The sequence below is a fragment of the Crocodylus porosus genome, unplaced genomic scaffold (genome assembly GCF_001723895.1).
Source record: "Crocodylus porosus isolate Cpor-Errol unplaced genomic scaffold, CroPor_comp1, whole genome shotgun sequence".
NCBI lineage: Eukaryota > Metazoa > Chordata > Crocodylia > Crocodylidae > Crocodylus > Crocodylus porosus.
Window position 1 is genome coordinate 84,717,218 of NW_017728943.1, and position 19,183 is coordinate 84,736,400.

Sequence of the window (19,183 nt, forward strand, 5' to 3'; positions counted from 1 at the left end):
TAGTGGCATCTGAGGCACACGTCAGCTAAACAACTGTAATTTAACCAGTCAGTTTTCTTGCTTTAGAAGTTCAAAATGCTTATCATATAAGTTTAGCAAGTTATCAAGCTAGTATTTGAAGTGATCAAGGAACACTCAACATGTAGAGGTAACAGTAGTTAAATCTCGGCTATTAGACACAGCCAAATGATTTTGCCCAGCAAAGATGAATTAGAGCAATAAGAATTCCGTGATCACCTCATGCACTCATCTCTGGTATTTTAATTTTAGCTGTATTGCCCCCGCGGACATGAAATTAAATATCAGAAATAGTATTTCCAGAGATGTAATCAGATTTAGACCAGTCACTGAGCGTATGACCAAACCTAGATATTACCTGCTTTAAAAGGGAAGGGGTGGTTTCATTACAGCTGTATCACCAGGATCATGCAGGCATAGTCATTTCATGTTAACATCCTTTGTGATCCTTTGGTATCAGTACAGTTGTTACATCTGTCTGTGCCATGATACTTGCTGCTTAGCCTTTTGTAAAGGTTCAACTTTGTGAACTTTTCTTGAAACAAAACTAAGAACTCTGCAGTCTTCTGGACTTAAATTGTGTGCATGTTTGTGTAAATTAATTGTAATCTGCGCTCTTGTAAATTGCTTGTATAACCTTTTCTTTTGAAAGGATGAGTATTAACTACCTTGAAGCAGAAAGATTGTTATAAGGCAGAATTTTCAATTTGACTTAAAATTTGAACACTAAAGTATGTGTGTTGTATCCGCTTTGCCCTACCCAAAGTATTAACCTATGTATTGATAGATAGTAAGTAAAAACAGAGAAAAAATATATCTATTAGAGTTCTGTGTATGAGTAAGGAAGATGGGCATTTTAAAGTTAGATAGATGATAGATTTTTAGTTTAATTTCCTTCTTTGTTTCTTTTTAGATTGTGAGGAAAAGAGTGCTGTCTGATAGCAGTGAAGATCGAGATACAGAAGAAGCTTTGAAAGAATTTGATTTCTTGGTTACATCAGATGAAGGAGATGGAGAATCCAGAAGTTCAGGAGATGGAACAGACTGGGGTAAGGAAATTTTAATGGATTGCACAGGGAAAAAAGAGGATTAAGCATACAAACTGCTATTTTGCCAGGATTTTGTCCAAAACAATCCTACTCTAACTTCTTGTAAGGCAGACTGAGACTCTTTAAAAAGCTTATTTTATTATTACCTTTCTATATCCAGCTTTTATGCAGAGGTTCTTAGAAGCTCACTTTTTGAGTTGTGTTGTCTATTTTAGATATTGTAAATTCAGTTTGAATATTTGCATGTGGAGCTTCGATATATTTTTTTTCAATCTATTCAGACTCCCTAGATGGAGTATGATAAAACAACATATATAATAAATCAATATATTGTGGACAAGAACATGAGAGGCACTGAAACTTCTCCTTTCTTCATCTTTCATGGAGAAAGCAATGCGAGTCATAACGACTTAGTTTTATTGTATTCAGTGTACAAATAGGCAGCTGAAGCTGTACATCTCATGGCCCAACCCATTTTTATAGATGCCATTTCACTGAGGCTTCCAGGGTTACGATTGGACGTCATTTTTCAATGTCATAATATTGATTCCCTGGGGAGCTAGACACCATAGATGTTTAACAGGATAAAATGCATAACATCACAGTACATTTAAATACAGCTACAGGAATTCCCTTAGGTCTGTATATTTAAAAGTTGCTGCTTTGCCAAAAATAGTTGCCTTGAAAGCCATCCTGGAAGTTGCTTGTTGTTATAATCATAACTTTATCTTTTCTGCTTTTAGATTTTACTGTAACTGCCATTTGTTTCACTGAAATGTAATTAGCTAGCATTTGTCAGTAGGAGCCTTATTTTGAGACATTATTTTAATGCCTCAAACACCTTTGCCACCTTTTTTGTCTTCCATTGGGAACAGCCCAATACATATTTTTAAAAGTCTGCTAAAAAACAAAAGAAAATGAAAAATGTTTGTCATGGGTATCTTGTAATATAGTAATTGAATAGTAATCAATTTTTGTGCAGCAATAAAACTAAGGCATATTTTATAGCCATAGGTTTTCAATCCTTTTGAAATTTAATTCGCAGAAGATTTTTTCAGCTTATTTATATCACAGCCCGTAATTAGTTATAATGGCCTATCTACATAAACTTTTTCCTGGATCTGCCATTTTTAATCCTTTAGTTGTTCATGTATGTAAATTTGATTTAAATGAAACTCGAAATTTAAATTTAATATCTAAATACTTAGTATATTGGAAGCAGAAGGATATAGATATAAATGTTGTTTAAAAATGGACTTCTAGCTTTGATATACATTTTTATAACCAATTTTAAGTAGTTTTAATAATAATAATCTGTTAACAGCTACGATTGATTGCCGTAACTGGTCACTTTTTGAAGACTCTTAAAAGTAGCCAGTGAACAGTATGCAAATTATATAACGTTTTACATACTAGTTTAAGATGATTTGTAAGATTTGATTGAATATGACACACAGTACATGCAAGAGATACTCAAGTGCATAGTACCAGAGGTGTGCTATAGAGAATTCATGCCTAAAATAATTTACTGACAATTTTGCCAACTATGTCCTACATGTTTAAGCATTTTTGCCTGAGGAGAGCAAAGACTTCATTTCTAATCTGGAGAAGAAAAGTACAGTCAGCTAAAACTTCTCTCTCTAACTTCAAAATACTAGTCCATTTCCACCAAACACAGAAATGCGAACTCACCTTGGCTCATTGCATTGTACATGTTAACAATATCTACTTTAAGCATTCAAAACAGATATTTATTCTGTCTACTCTGCATTCTTTCAACTGTCGTTTTTATTGCTTGTATTAAGTAAAAGATAACTATATAACCCTTAATTCTAGCCTGTCCAGTAACATCAAGTAGATTGGGCTTAATTTATTCATCTAATTTAAATAGTAAAGCTGCTGTATCCTTTTTTCTTTTGTTTTCTCATGTTCTTTTTGTGTATAATGTCCTTGTTTCTATTTAAAATCTCTCCCTTTATGTTGTCTCCTCAACTCAGTTATTTTTTTTCAAATGGTGATCAAACCTTGGCACTTCTCCCAATTGTGATTTTGATTAAGTATTTAATTGCATTATTTATTAACAGCTGCGGCATCTTCATTGCCATTCTCTTTGATATTAATCTCTGCTCCCTGACCAGTTTTGTACCCACCCAAGGCTTGCTTATTGAAAGAGAGAAACTAAGTTAATTTTTGACATTCTTCTAATTAATTTTGTTGCCTACTCAGACAGATCAGCCTTTTCTGTTTCACTTCTCACTTAGTGACCCTGTTTTGACATTTGCTCCGTCATGTCACCACCCTTATTCTTTGTGTTAAAGCCTTTTTTCAGAATACCTCCATTTATCTTCTTGTGTTGTTCACTTTTAGCTTTTCTCTGGGTGCATCAACACTTGTGCTGTACTGCAGAGTAATTAGCTCCACAGTAAAGCATCACTGTCTGCACATGCACTGTTATTAGTAATTAATTAACTCCGCTGTAAGATAGAATTGCCGGGGTAGTACTTATCTTACGGCAGAGTAAGTAACTGCACTGACACACGCATATAGATTGTGACGGGTTGGCTGGGGTTTGAGGGTGCTAAAGTGTGAGGGCTGCCTGCCACCTAGTCACACAGCTCTGCAGGTTTTGCACTTTCATGCCCCAGCTAGCTCCTCTGATACTGCCATCTGCCAGCCAAAGGCTGCTCTGCTCAGGCTCAAATTGCTGCCATCTCAGGTGCACATGTAGACTGCACACGGGAGTATTTGACTGGGTAAAACAGCTCTGAAATTTATTGCACATATAGACTGTGTCTCTTTCCTATCCACTTACCACCTCATTTCCTTCTGAGTATTACTATCCCTATATTCTCACAAACGTTTTGTATGCCCTAATGCCAAAATAACATCTGTCTTAGCCCTAGCCCTTTTGTGCAAACTACCCTCTCCTTCTATCTCTGCTAGTTATTACAATTCTGGGGATATTTCTTGCCTTCTGCCCCCAGAAAAATATGCAGATTTGCTGACAACGGAGAAGAGACATACTCTACAGAGAGCTGATATGCATTCCTTTCCCCTGAAGCATGTATGGGGAACAGTTTATGTATAAAATCTATTATCTGTGGACAGATCAAAAGGATATGACAACCTTGTGGACATTCCAGCACAAAAGATCCATTAAGAGAATAAGTTCTTGCTTTGAATTTTTTTAATAAAAAGGTGTAGTTTACTCATGTGCAAAGTAAATTGGTTTTCTTTTTTAGATTTAAATGTCAGATTTTTTGAAACAACAGAAGTTATCTTTTGTGTAAAGAAATTCTCTAAATATGCATTCTCAGTGTGTAGATTATGCGAGATATACCCTTTAAATCAATGATTCCCAAACTCTTGACAGGTTGCGTACCACCAATTTAAAATGATACAACTTCAAGTGCTACCAGCAAATGTTTCAGTTCAGCCTTTAAGTACCACCAGCAAATTTTTGTCATATAAAGTTATGATAAATCTGTTAGTGCATACCACCGAAAGGTTGTCTGTGTACCCCAGTGATACCTGTACCACAGATTGGGAACTACTGCTTAAATGACAGACCACTCATAGCCAAGTGATCTGGTATGAACCATTAGCAAAATATGTATTTTTTTTAAAGGCATGGGATCATTTTGCCTGTTTTCAAAAATTGGGTGTTAGGGGTACGGAACAAATTTTAAATATTATGGAAGAAATTGTAATGAAGAAGGTCTGGTCTTCAAATAATAGCGCTTTTTTTTTTTTATCAACAAGTAAACAGCTGGAATGGTCATAAAATAAAACTAATTTAAAATAAATATGTAAATGGAGGAACTGTACTGCACATGGCTTTCAGCTGTATGTAACAGTCAGCAGTTGTGGTCCATTCTTTCAGCGTGCTGGAAGAAATATGCTTAATATGTTACATACAACCTTTCATTATGATTTTCAAAGCATGTAACACATATTGGTAAGTAGTATTTTCCCCTGTCTTGCAACAGGGGTATCTGAGTATCTGTGGCTTAGTTCATGTGTCAACACAATTTAAGAGAGCTTTGTATAAGAGTCAGCCTTCCTAACTGAGTCTCATGTTCAGATCACTGGACATTCTGGGTCTGTCTGTGTGGCACAATGCAGGGTCATTTTCAAGATGCCTCCAACTAACTTTGTTCATGCTGGTGTATCATATTGGAGTCTAAAAGCACAAGGCAACAGCATGCAGAAATACCTAAGCCCTATTCTCAGAAGTTTATTTGCTTGCAAGTGCAGTGTCATACTAACATCAGTCTCCTACTCAAATTCTGGAGCTAGTGTATACAGAAGTAGCTTGGATGTATATGCATGCTGCTGCCTTCACTGTAGTTTCCTTTATTTTTCTGAGACTGATAACTCAAAGTTTGCCTGTCATTTGTTAATTGTCATATTTTTTTTACGTTAAGACTTTTTTTTGAATGCTTGGTGAAATGTAATTTTAAGTGGTTGAACAAAGTAACATGAACTTACTTTTTAATATAAATGATAGCATATGACTAGGATTATCAATATGAAATCCAGACACAGCACCCAGCCTTTGAGTGTTGGTTTAGTTAAGAAATATAATTGCTACTTATGGATACAGTATTTTTCTCTGGTAAAAAATATATAAAAGCAGAATAGATATTCCATGCATGTAACTGAAAATAAATAAATCTCCAAGCAGGTGTTGCTTAAGTTCAGAGTGCCGCTTTCTTTGGTAGAGCGATTAGGCATGTGAAATTGAATCTCAAAATTATTGTCATCTTAAAAAATTCTGGACAAAAAAATTGCAGTGTGAATAACAATTTTATAGCATTCACAATCAGTGCTATTTCTGTGCATCTTGAAAGGAAGGCTTAAAAAATTGACAACAGCTGCTACCTCCTTCAGTGAAAAATACTTAGTGACATTATTGAAAAAGGATGTTTCATTTGTTTCACTTTGTTTAGAAAAGGAAGACCAGTGCCTCATGCCTGAAGCCTGGAATGTGGACCAGGGAGTAATAACCAAACTCAAGGAACAATACAAAAAGGAGCGCAAGGGGAAAAAAGGGGTGAAGAGTAAGTGGAAAACATTGCACCTTAAAATCATAAATCCCACATCTTTCACACCCCTAATTCTATCTTTCTTTCAATGTTTTCCTGAAACTACTTACTCTTTTACTTTGCTGCTCCTGACTGCTTTCCTGTTGTTCATCAATTTTCAGGGGTTGAAATTAACGATAGTCAATCCAGTTGCCTGAGAAAGTAGAAAGATGTTGCCTGGGATATAATTTTTCCAGTCTAGTGTTGACTAAATTCGAAAGGACTTGTGCTGGGCTTGGATTGTGCACATCTAACATTTAAATGGATACTCTACTGTCACTGTATGTCTTAATTAGGAAAACATAGAAGCTTTATTTAGTTTGGTTGGGTCACCAGTTTCGGAGTCTGGTAAATAATTTTTTCAAAACCCAATACAACATTTCTAGTATCTTGTTAGCTGGTTTTGGGAGTGGAGGAAGACAGCTGTGGTAGGAAGAAAAGGAGGAAGTTAATTTCTACCCCTGTTTTACTTAGTAATCACAACATGAAAGTCATGCTGCTGTATCTTGTTATGCAGGGCTCGAAATGGAAAATAAATCTTATTGACAGCCTATTTGTCACAGGGCATATTGACCAATTATCATTTTATCTGTAGACTTAACAATTAAGTGTCGTATTTGATTAAGATCAAATAGCTGATCAGCATTTGAAATACAGTTTCTAGCCCTGTGTGTCATACTTCTGTCACCTCTCTTGAAATGCAAATCCATTTTGTAAATCCTGTTTTCTAAAACAACATAAGCATCAAAGCTTTTCAGAATCAAGTTAAATGTTTAAAATTGTAAATTGCCACTATTTCCAACCTACAGCTGTGTTGAGAATTCTGGGGGAATAATTTGGGGAAAACTGAAATATAAAAAAAGTTGTACCTTATTCAATGAGCAATTTGAAGACTGTTTCATTACTCCTCCCTTTGTGGGAAGATGCTTATTAGTGTAAAGGAACTGTCAATTCTAATACATGTTTGCAGAGTCATGCAAACAGCAGCTCCTCTCCATCACATTATTCTAGTTGCCTCATTTTGTTGTTTTGCAATTAATAAATGCTAATTGTGGTTAGTAACTACCCGGTCATTGCTAGTTCTGAGATTGTAGTACAGGATAAACTAACCAAATCAGTACTTACCAGAATAAGAATCTATTTAAAATATGAATGACTTTTGATAGAACTGCATGTCCTTCAGTTTGGACTAGTTAAGTACTTTTGACTTATCTAAAGAAAATGCAAGCCTGGTAAGAAACTAAGCATCACAAAGTTTTGCTCAACAAACTATTTTTTACTTTTAAAATAGAGTTATAATATACCACATGAGTTCACAGAAAATTAGTTCAGTGACTTTATCTGTGAAATTAAAATTCATGTATATGATACCTAGTATAAATATAGGATAAATATTTAACTTTCTAAAAAAAAATTTAAGAAATCAAAATGAGTACCTTTCTCTCAAGCAGTTGAGTGCATTTATTTTAATTTATCAAATTGTATTAACTGATCATTAATTTAGGCACAGACGCATCAACTTTTTTTTTGCATGTTTAATGAGCAAAGTGCCTGATGAAAGATGGCATTTTGGTAACTTATGCTACTTCAAAAGGATTATAAGTACGGCTCAATGTCATGTTTTTTCGATGGAGGGCTGAACTTGGGTGACGCAGTACAGAAATTAAGCATCTTTCCATGGAGAAGCCATTGTTGAAAGGGCATGAACTTAGAAATTGGGAAGAGTTGCAACCTGTTACCATCTGTTCATGATTTTAGTGAAAAAGTGGTGAGCAAAAGCATCTTGGGGACGTGGTGGGGCACAGGGTAAAACCCTAAAGGACTAAATATCTTATTGTTGAGATGTGAAATTTGTTTATGTAATTTTCCTCTCAACATAGATGAGTATCTAGAGACTGAACTGTTATTCAGTAAAATGTTGTGCATTTACTATAAATCAAATGCTGTAGTAAAACAGTCTTGCAAAATCTTTCTTACTGTTTGCCTGTAGCAAGTAATGCTCTGAGACCAGCAAGTAAAATACCATCTAGTATTTTTATCATTGTTATGGTAAGGGTGGGCAAAGTGGATTTGCAGCTGGTTTAGAAAACTTACGATTTTGCAAGGCTGCAGTAAAATTTTCTGTGAAGTAATATAATAAAATCATACATATATTAGAATACACTTCTATGTTAACCTGCTTAAAAATAGCTGTATTATTTACTGGTCTAGGGAAAAAAAACATATTGGACTATGGGTAAGAGATTTTCCCATTCTTAATTAAACTTACAACAGGAAAAACTACCGAAGATATGTTTCAGCCTCAATCCTATATAAAACAGTCAAAACAGGGATGTGGGAAAATGATGGAGCAAAGCACAGGTAAGTGTAAAGGGCATGGGTCTTCACCACATGTAGCTTCAGGAAGTAAGCCAATGAATCCAATTTGATTTGTGTTTAATATAAGTACCATAATCATTTAGACTATGTAAGACCACAGTTGTACACTACTGCACAAAGTAATTTTAAAATATTCACCAATGTATTAAGAATGATGCACAAATCATGTTACGCAAACTTTAAACTGATAGTCACAGTATTTGCAGTTATTTTAGGAATGCAATAAAGCATTTTTTTAAAAATCATTTTGTTGCTATGAGTTTATTTGGAGGTGGTATTTAACTTGATGCACGTAATAATGTAAATTCATAAGTGTGGGGGAAAATTATGCATACAAATACCTCAGTTGCTTCATCATTTTCTTTTCAAGTTCATTTCATGCTGGAAGGTTAGTTACTACTGGAAATAGCTGCTCATTAGTGACGTGTGTGGTAATATCATAATCAAAGATAGGATCCATTGTTGCTTGTCTTGATGTAATATATTTGATGTGATAAGTAGCATGGCTGCCAGTTTTGTTTACATAAACTGTTTCACTTTTTTGTTTTTCTTGGTTAGGGCCCAACAGGTCAAAGCTGCAAGACATGCTTGCAAACTTGAGAGATGTTGATGATCTCCCTTCATTACAGCCATCTGTTGCGCCATCTTCTAGACCCAGTAGCTCAAGACTTATTGAGCATGAGATAAACAGGACAGATGAAGGCAAGTATATAAATCCGTATGTGCATAGCTACAGTTTGCACTTGAATGTTACTTTTCATCTATGAGTATCAGACTGCTTTACAAATACTAACTTAGCCTTGCAATGTCCATGAGTAAGGTAAATATTATCTGCCCTCATGGGGAAAATTGAGAGATTTAGAGACTTGACCTAAAACCATTTAAAGCTGATGAAAAGGCTCATTTGACATATGTGGGTTTTGCAGTATATGAGCCCTAAGTTTGGCACATTAAGGAGAGACATCTGACTCTACCTCTAGTCTGACACCGAGCCCCAGGCCTTAACTACGAAGTCATCCTATCCCCATGCATGGTATATATCCATTACTTTTAAAATATATATTTTAATGCAATGAAAACCTAGTGAAAGATACTTTGCAGTTAAACAAAAGGCTTATCTCCCATGCAAATACTTGCAGTGACAGAGTCCAGAATTACAGGGAGGACAGGCAGTAATTTTACTTAGCAAGATTGCCCTTTTTCGTAAGTTTTTAGGGACTGTATCTGAGATTCTCGGTGACATGTAGCTTTCCATCCTGGAATCTGTGATAGTAGGTGTTGTCTTTGTGGCACTGAACCACTTGCCTTAAAAACAAAACAAAACAAAACACCCCCCCAAAAAAAACACCCCAAAAGCTACCCCTAAACATTGTTGTTGTAACTTAGCAACCCCTTGAAATATTGGGGGAATTTGTATTGAACATTTTCTGTCATCAAACTTTTATTTTGGCTTTTACCACCCTTGAGAGAAGATGGCATTCAATTTTTATGTTTTTTGTAACAGAGAGAATCAGTTTGTTTTGTAAAAAGAGAAAACCAAAAAAGCCTAGTTTATTTCTCATTAGACAAACTGAAATACAAAAAGGAAACAGTTTAATATTCATTTAATAATAACCTAAGGTCCCCAGCCCTCCTTTGATACTTGTGATATGATATACAAAATGTATTTGTATCTGTTTTAAATCAGCACACAACACATGAACCTAGAGTGTGTGCTATCTGATATGCTGACAGGTAGTTCAGGAAAAATGTGCCAGATTTTCAGTGAAGACAGTAGGCTAGTGGTTCTTAACTCTTTTAAGCTCGAGATGCTCCTTGTTAGTCAAGGCAGCTCTGAGAAAATGGTTCCTTGATTCTAACACCTAAACTCTAGGCACCTCTTAGCTTTCAACCATTTTTGAAAATGGTTTTGGACTGGAAAAATAATAGATCAATCCTCCTGTTGCAAATAATTCAAAAAGATCAAAGCAGGTCACAGTATTTTTAACACTATGGGATTTCTACTTGAAATCTCTTGATTTTTATCTCATGAATCATGTGTAGGTGTTTTACACCAACAATGCTACTCTTGCAGGGCACCGTGTCACCTTTAAAAGGGTCTCTCAGCGTGCTGGGGTGCTGCAGTAACCTGGTTGGGAATCACTGTACTAGGTTATACTTGTCCCCTAGAGAATTGCAGCAACTTTTTCTGGCAACTGGTAATGAAGAACATCAAAACTAAAGGCAGATAGGAGATGTTATCACTCCTGAAAATCAACTTGCAGGTGCATGAAGTGATACTGAATAAGCCATAAATGCGAATGGAAGAATAAGATGGTATCAACATTAGTAAAGTAAAGGAGAAAAGTGATGTTTTTGATTTCAAAGACAGAAATTTGGATAGGATTCAGTTGTGTAGAGCCTTGAAGAATAGGACAAACAGCTTTTATGTTGTTAGAGAAGTCCAGAAAGAAACAGTTGCAGATTTATAGAAGTGCATGAAGGCACTTAAGGCAGACAGTTTGTCACATTGTGGAAGGACTGGAGAGGAGTTGTATAGAAGAATTAGATGCAGTAGCCATATGATAATGGGCAAGTCTATGCCACTGGCAAGTGTTACATTTATTGCATGAATCATGTTAACTTGCTGCATATTCATCCAATTTATCATGCGATTAAAATGGGAAGCCAGCCATTAAGATGTTCTGCACTTTTAATGTGGAACTTTGAATATGTTGCATGTCCAGACACTAAGAGGACAATGAAATGGGAGAGGAATTAGCTTGTTGATGGCATTGGATAGTAGGGTTTAACAAATCCATCTAGGAATAGTGTATTAGAGAACCATGGGAAAAAATTCCTATCCATCTGAGCTAAAAACATTATAAGGTCAGACAGTCCTAAGAGTTCTAGTTTCCTTAAAACTTTTCTACCTGAGAGAGTATTCATGTCATAGCAAAACAAGTGTTGCAATCGATTGAAATTTGGGAATGCAGTACACACATGAGGATGAATTTGACATTAGTGTGTATGCTTATAATAACATGGAACACAGCTTTGGAGCCTGTGGTCTCATAAAATTGTGGTAGAAAGTGAGGAACTATCAAATTCAAAGGATCCCTTAGACAACAGCACAAAAAATTCCACCACAAACCAGTTAAACTCCACTATTTCTACAAAAATGCTGCAGGTTATTGAGGTGGACTGGTATGTTGAATGTTCATATTTTGTTGGTGCACTTCTTCCACTTCTCTAATTTGGAGAATTCTCAACACATCTCAAGAGGGAGAATGCAAATGTACAGGAGCAGACGGCAAAGAACAGTGTCAGAATAGTTTATGCTAGTATAATTTAATAAGCAGTATAACTGTTATCTGTGGCTGTGTCTACATGAGCTGCTGACTGTGCAGTCATTATTACGCAGTAGCACTGAGGAACAACTTTTTTGTGATGCTGACTGCGCAGTAGCTTGTGACTGCTGCCCAGTTGTTGTGTCATGCTTTCTGCAACTCAGGGCTATTGTACAGTAGTCACGGGCTACTGTGCAGTCAGTCTTTCATGTAAACGTTGCCTGTAAGTCTTAATTGTTAAGTACAACTGTCAAGTCTGTCTACATCCCGTGACTATGATGTCCAAACATCTCAGTTTGCATTTTTTTAACCCAGTTTTCTTTCACTGAGTCAGATGCTTTCTGTGGAAGAGGGGTTGAAATACTTAGCTTTTTCCGCCATAGTCTCTGAGGGTATGTCTAGTGCAGTGACTTGTAGCTCATGTGAACACAACTGAGCTATCTCTAATTTTGTTCCTAGTGTAGCCCACATGAAGCTCAATGCTCCCATAGCTAACTGCACAAGCATTCACCCAGATTCTTACAGACTGCAGCCTATGCTGAGCATCATGCAGCTACAGCTACACTGCTCTTAATATAAGAGCTTGCTAAATCGGAGCTAGCCTGGGTATGTCAACACAAACTAGTGACAGCAGTGTGGACATGTGCTTGGATAGCTGTGAAAGCAGCATAAGGAGGGGAAAGTCAAGATTTTTTGTCAGTACTTGAAATTCTCCAGAACTATTGCTTCACGAACATGTTCATGTTCCTCTCTTTCTGCTCGCTCATTTTTGTGAGGGGTGTAGAGAAGCAGAGGAAAGAGCTGTGTTCTTCTATATTACTTTAGGCCAGGGATCCTCAACCTCTGGTCTGCAAACCAAATGCCGCCCACACAGCTTTGGAATTTAGCCCATAGGGCTCCCCATGGGTCATGAAATCTGGCAGTGGTGGAGCAGTGACAGTACTTTCACCCTTCCCCACTGTCTCTGTATGCCCAGATTGGGGCTGAGCCACACCTCTTTCCCTTGTTGGGGCTGGCCTTCACCCCCTTTTCACCATGGGAGTTGGTTCAGGGCCAGCTCACACCCTTGTCCACCCACAGGGCTGGGCCATGCCCCCTTCCTCTTACAGGGTCAGACCATACCCCCACTCTTGCAGGGCTGGATCGGAGCAGAGTCATGCCTCCTCCCCCTTCCTGGGGCCAGGTTGGGGTGGGGCCAAGCCCCCTACTCCCACATGGCTGAAACAGGGTCAGGCTGCCCCCTTCTGCATAGTCAGATAGGGCGGCACCATGCCTGCCCTGGGTGCTGCAGAGGGACCAGGCACTGCCCATCCAACCCGCCAGTCCAAAAAGTTGAGTACCCCTGCTTGAGGCTAGAGGTATTCACAAGTGGCACAGGCAACCTGTTTATGTGGCATATAGCAGATCAGGGAGGGGGCAGGCAACAAAGTTGCAGATAGGGCAAGGAGCAGAAAACAAAGCAGCAAATCAGGCAAGGGAGTACAGGGCAGGGAGCAAAAAGCAGAGCAGTACATGGGACAGAGGACGGGGAATGGAATGTCCCATAAGAGGACATAAGCTTAATTTATGGCATGCCTGCCAGAAATATTGGCCCCCTGCTACTTCAAGCATTTTAAATTCCTGAAATATGTACATGGTAGTCTTCTCTTTTGCTGTCATGACTTGCTTTTAAAAGTCTTGAGGAACATAGACTTCAGGGGTATAGGTTTAAAAGTGAGGCGTTTAAAAAAAAAAAAAAATCTGCTTACTAGTAGATTTAGGATTGTGATTACTGTTAGAATTCGTTTGTGTTTTTCTGCACCTATATTGCCTTTGTCCTTGGTTATTAGTCGAGGTATTATTTTACAGAGCAGAATGTAATTTTATATTTTTTTACAAAAACTGTTAAGTTGTCTGCAAAAACCCATGAGTTTCATTTGTTTTTTCTTTTCTTTTCTTTTTCTTGTAGTGGAAGCTTTAACGTTCCCTCCTACTTCAGGGAAATCATTCATTATGGGAGCAGACGAAGCACTTGAGAGTGAGCTGGGTCTTGGAGAACTGGCAGGTCTTACGGTTGCCAATGAGGCAGATTCACTAACGTATGATGTGAGTATCTTGTAAACTGTACTTCACAGTATTTGATCTTGGGTTCTAACAACTCTACATGTACATGTATGACACTCTCGCTGAAGTCAATGGAATTTGCATATATGCAGACTGCAGGAAAAACATTAAAACAAAGGAAATATAAACATTAGGGGGATAAAATTGGCTTTGCAAAATGTAACATAATCCTTTTTAATAAAGGTTCCTGTCCTCTTTTATCCTTGAAAAGGTTTTTGGCAGCTTGACCTCCTAAGCGTTTTGTTCCTTTTGCATTTAGTAACTGCCTCTACAACTTCCCCTCCCTTGCAGTGTGCAAGTCTTGAGGTAGACCAGGGGTCCACAACCTGCGGCTTGCATGGCACGCAAGGCCATTTTCTCCACATGCCACAGCTGGCCTGGTCTCCAGGCAGCTGGCACTGGCCGTGGAGCTTGAGCTGCTTACAGCAGGTGGTGGGAAGGCTGCAAGCCCTGCTGCCCAAAACCCAGGCTGGCTGTAGTCAGGAGGCTGCATACAGCTGCATGCACACCTCTGGGCAGATGGCGGGGAAGAGGGCTGGGGCAATACAACACCGGCCCCTCCCCCACAATCCTCCTGAAGGCACTTGTGCTTCTGCTGGTGCCAGTGCTCCGGAGCCTAGTGCATCTGTTTGCAGTCTCCTGGCTGCCTGTTGCAGCTGCCTGGAGCCCATGGCCGGACATCATGACAGTGGCTACACATGCATCCCCAGATGAATGGAGAGGGAGGGGCAAACCCCCTCCCTGCCCTGCACCACAAGGCACACATGCAGTTGTCACTAATATGGAGCCTGACTGGGGATCCAGGGTCCGATGCAACCTCCCAGCAGTCTGCCAAAGCCAGCCCCAGGCTCTGGGCTGCTGTAATAGGCAGCAGAAAGCCTAAAAACAGCTGCACTGGGCTCTGGAACACTGCGACAAACACTGTGCTGGTGGCAACTGCACACTTGCCTTGGGATGCAGGGCAGGGAAGGGGATGGGGCAGTGCATCCCCAGCCCTTCCCCCACCATCCACCGGGAGGCATGTGTGGAGCGTCTGTCAGCAGCGAGGATCAGGTGCATCTTAACTCCTCTGTGGTCTGCTCCTGGCATGCCAAGTCAAGGTGTGGGTCTGTTGGGGTGTTTTTGGGACTCCAGTTAAAAATGTTGCTGACCCCTGTGGTAGACCTTAGAAATAGAAAGCCAAAACCTTTAATGGTAATGTTGTCATTTTGCACATATAACCCAGCACCAGCCAAAATTAATAGAGCTTGAATGATACAAGGGAAGAATGGACTTCCATGCATTAATAATCCCCACTCTGCTGTACTTAAGCACATCAAAGGAAGAGACTGCAAGAGCTAGTGGCAGGGAGGACACCTACAGAGCATCCTGACTACCTCAGTTCCATTTGGAGCATGCAGGGGCAGCACAGATGTCACCTTAAATGGCTGATCTGCAGTCATGGGGCAGTTTTTTCACATTTCTTTAAAATCTCTATTTTTTGGGAAAGTTGTGTTTTAGCTGTTTACTTTTAACCATCTTTCTGGAACTACTTATTTGGTGATCTTGCACTTTTGTATCAGTTCTTTGGGTTTTTGTTTTTGAGGATAACCCTCTTATTGCTGGCCCCTTTAACATTCATCCTTGTTCACATTTTCTCCATAAAGTTTGCCTTTCAAACTCATTGGAGGCTTAGTCAACAAGATGTATGAACCTTTTCTTAACTGTAGACTAGCCTGTCTCCCAGCTGAGTTACTTGTTTATTCACACTTTGTAGCATTGCTTCTGAACCTGGATATGAATCAGGTGCTTATAACAGCAGGATTTTTCCTGAATTTTTAATAGACCATTGAGTCCCAAACTTTTTCAAACAATGAACCGCTGTCAGGCTCAAAATTCCTTGTAGATTGCCATGTATCCTGATCAAACTTCTAATTGAAAACTCAAAGTGAGTAAGCGTCATGACCCACAGACCGCTGTTTGGGAATCACTGTTACAGATTGTCTGAGTGGGTCAGTCTTTTAACTTTAGACCTAGGAATTAAATCAGATTTAAGGTAGCAGATGACTATTTCACTTGAGCAGTGGCAATCATTGGTGGGATTTGCAAAGTGGCAATGTGATGGTAGATTCATTTAAACATCCTGACTGGATGGCACGTCTAGGTCAAATACTGATTTTGGAAACACTGACTGAGTCCTTCAGTCCCAGTATTCTATATCCCCTTGTGAAATCCAAAAATCCATTCAGGTAATTTAAAGGTGGGGGGTGGGAAAGGGAACTGGCGTATTTTACTAGAACTAAAGTAACTGTTCTTACTTTAGAGGTTCTGGGATGTCCAGGTGCCTCATTGGAGATTGAGGTAGATTGGCCAAAGAGGCCATTAGAAATGCCACGTGCAATACTAAATGAGGAAAAAATAAATATGATCTGCTGTGAAGGCCTGCACTACATACTTTATGTTCTCACATACAATACATCTTTTTCCCCAAAATCAATCCCTTGAAATTGGGGTACATGTATTAAGTGGGGAAGGTGATTTTCTGCCCAGGTTTGGAAACCCAAAGGTTTGATTCCTGCTTTTCATTGCAGCAGCAGTGATATTACTGTTCAGGTAGCCGAGGGAATCAATTGATTTAATGCCTCTATTATTATTCTTGACTCTACAGATGTTAACAATAGGCTCTCCTTTTGAATGAACTTAATGTTCCACTAATCAACCTAATCTTTCCTGGAAAATTTTTGCTGTCTGCTAGCTGCTCCTGGTCTCTCTCTTTTACAGCCTCTTTAGCTGTTTAGCACAGACTCTATAATTTTGAAAAGATCTACCCATGGAGACCTGTCTTCAGCATCAGCTAGGGGTTCTGCTTAGTTATGGAGGAAAGGGAGAGTAAATCAGCTGGAGATCAGGCTCTTTCCCTATTCCCGTACTTCCATGACCTCCAGGACTGGAAGAAGAAATGCCAGACGCAGCACTTGAGAAGAGAGAAGATATGGGTGCCCAAGAGGGTGGAAGCATCTTCACCTCCACCTTCAGTAGTTTGTCTGGAGAACAGATATGCAGTGTTAGTAGTAGAGAGGGAGAAGCATGTTCCATTGGTGGAGGAAGATGAGCCAGGCCTCACCAAGGTGGGAAGGATCAAGATGACTGCCACCAAGAAGAAACGATGGATGGTGGTAGTTGGAGACTTCCTTTTGCAGGAATCAGAGGGAGCCATCTGCCAACATGACCTGTCGTCTTGGGAGGTCTGCTGCTTGCTCAGAGGCTGAATCTGAGATGTCACGGAGGGATTACTGGGACTCATTTGGCTGTCTAACTACTACCCCGTGCTGCTTATCCATGTGGGCACTAATGATACCGCCAGGGGAGACCCTGAGCATATCAAAAGTGTCTACAGGTCTCTGGGTGCAAAAGTGAAGGGGTCTGGGGCTCAGGTTGTGTTCTTGTTGATTCTTCCGGTCAAGGGAAAGGACCTGGGAAGGACCAGGTGGATCCTCAGATCAACACCTGGCTGCACAGGTAGTGTTGCCAGCAGGAATTTGGCTGCTTCAACCATGCAATGTTTTTCCAAGAAGGATTGCTGGGAAGAGGTGGGATCCACTGGATGAAGAGAGAGAAGAGCATCTTCACAAACAGGCTTGCTAAGCTAGTGAGAAGGGCTTTAAACTAGGTTTGTCAGGGGGTGGAGACCAAAGCCCTGGGGGAAGTGGGAGACTTGGAGGAAGAGCAAGCAAGAGGGGGAAACAGCAGGGAGGCGCGCTCATACTTCCTGAGAAATCAGGGCAACGAACTAATCACCTCAGGTGCCTGCATGGATCCTGGGAAACAATCAGGAAAAACCAGAAGTCCTTGAACAATCGCAGAGCTGTGATGTGATTGGAATGACAGAGACTTGGTGGGAACTGACATGACTGGAGCACTGTCATGGATGGGTACAAACTGTTCAGGAAGGATAGGCAGAGAAGAGGAGAAGGAGTTGCACTTTATGTAAAAGAGCCGTATGATTGCTGGAGCTCCCGTATGAAGCTGGAGATGGGCCTGCTGAGCATCTCTGGGTTAGGGTTGGGGGAGAGCAACAAGGGTGATGTCATGGTAGGGGTCTGCTATAGACCACCAGACGAGGAGGATGTGGTGGATGAGGTTTCTTCAAACAGCTAGCGGAAGTGTCCTAGTCACAGGTCCTGGTTCTCATGAGGGACTTCAATTACCTGGACATCTGCTGGGAGGGCAATACAACAGTGCACAGGCAATCCAGGAAGTTTTCAGAGAGTGTTGGGGACACCTTCCTGATGCAGGAGCAGCCAACCAGCGTTATGCTCTTCTTGACCTACTGCACACAAACAGGGAAGAATTGGTGGGGAATGTAGAAGTGGACAGCAACTTGGGCAGTGATGACCACAAGATGATAGAGTTCAGGATCCTGAGGGAAGGAAGGATGGAGAGCATCAGAGCAAGGACCCTGGACTTCAGAAAAGCAGCCTGACTCACTTGGGGAACTCATGGGCAGGATCCTCTGGGAAGCCAGTCTGAGAGGGAGAGGAGTCCAGGAGAGCTGGCTGTACTTTAAAGAAGACTTACTGAGAGTTCAGGAACAAACCATCCTGATGCACAAGAAGAATAGCAAGTGTGGCAGAAGACCAGCTTGGCTTAGCAGGGAACTCTTTAGTACTTCCGGGCTCCTGTATGCAAGCTCGGAGACTGATCTGATGTGCTGTCACTACAGTGCACCAGAGCAGACTCTATGAATTGAGTCTGCTGGAGCATGATAATTACCACACTCCAGCCAGCCTCTGTGTCTTGTGTATCAGTGTCCCTACGCTTCAAAATGGCGGCAAGAGCACTTTTATCTAAAGCTCGTTGGACATGCAATGCTCTGGGCACTTGCATTCCGAGAGCCGCTCTAATTAAAAAAATGTTCTCCATTGTGAGGTACTGTACTAGAAAAGGGCATGCTAGCCTATTTTAATGCACGTTAGCTAAAGAGCACAGATTTTTTTTGTGACAGTCCAGTGCATGTTAAAATAGGCTAATGCGCATTAAAGTGCAGGTATAGAGGTGCCTAATATGGGCCAAGTGGAGTGAACTGATAATGCAATCATATTTCGTTTGAGGTGGCAGTTGCTAGCTCTTAGGTGAAACTACTACTCTGTTCTCACCCTTTTTTTTTTTTTTTTTCCTTAGAGCGGAGGCACCCAGTTCTTTCATGTGCTTTTATAGTTTCAGTATCTTTTCTTTTGTT

General features: G+C 39.8%; 1 protein-coding gene across 3 annotated transcripts in view; it reads left to right on the forward strand.

The window, feature by feature from the left end:
- STRN (striatin) overlaps nt 1-19,183 on the forward strand; it is a 74,912-nt gene that overhangs the window by 31,446 nt on the left and 24,283 nt on the right. For 2 of the 3 annotated variants that reach the window (XM_019549735.1, XM_019549736.1), the window contains exons 6-10: nt 932-1,067; nt 6,020-6,130; nt 8,429-8,515; nt 9,092-9,235; nt 13,811-13,947. In XM_019549735.1, the coding sequence (XP_019405280.1) occupies nt 932-1,067; nt 6,020-6,130; nt 8,429-8,515; nt 9,092-9,235; nt 13,811-13,947 (615 nt within the window). The remainder of the gene's footprint in view (nt 1-931; nt 1,068-6,019; nt 6,131-8,428; nt 8,516-9,091; nt 9,236-13,810; nt 13,948-19,183) is intronic. The other variant, XM_019549737.1, reaches the window with a different exon arrangement.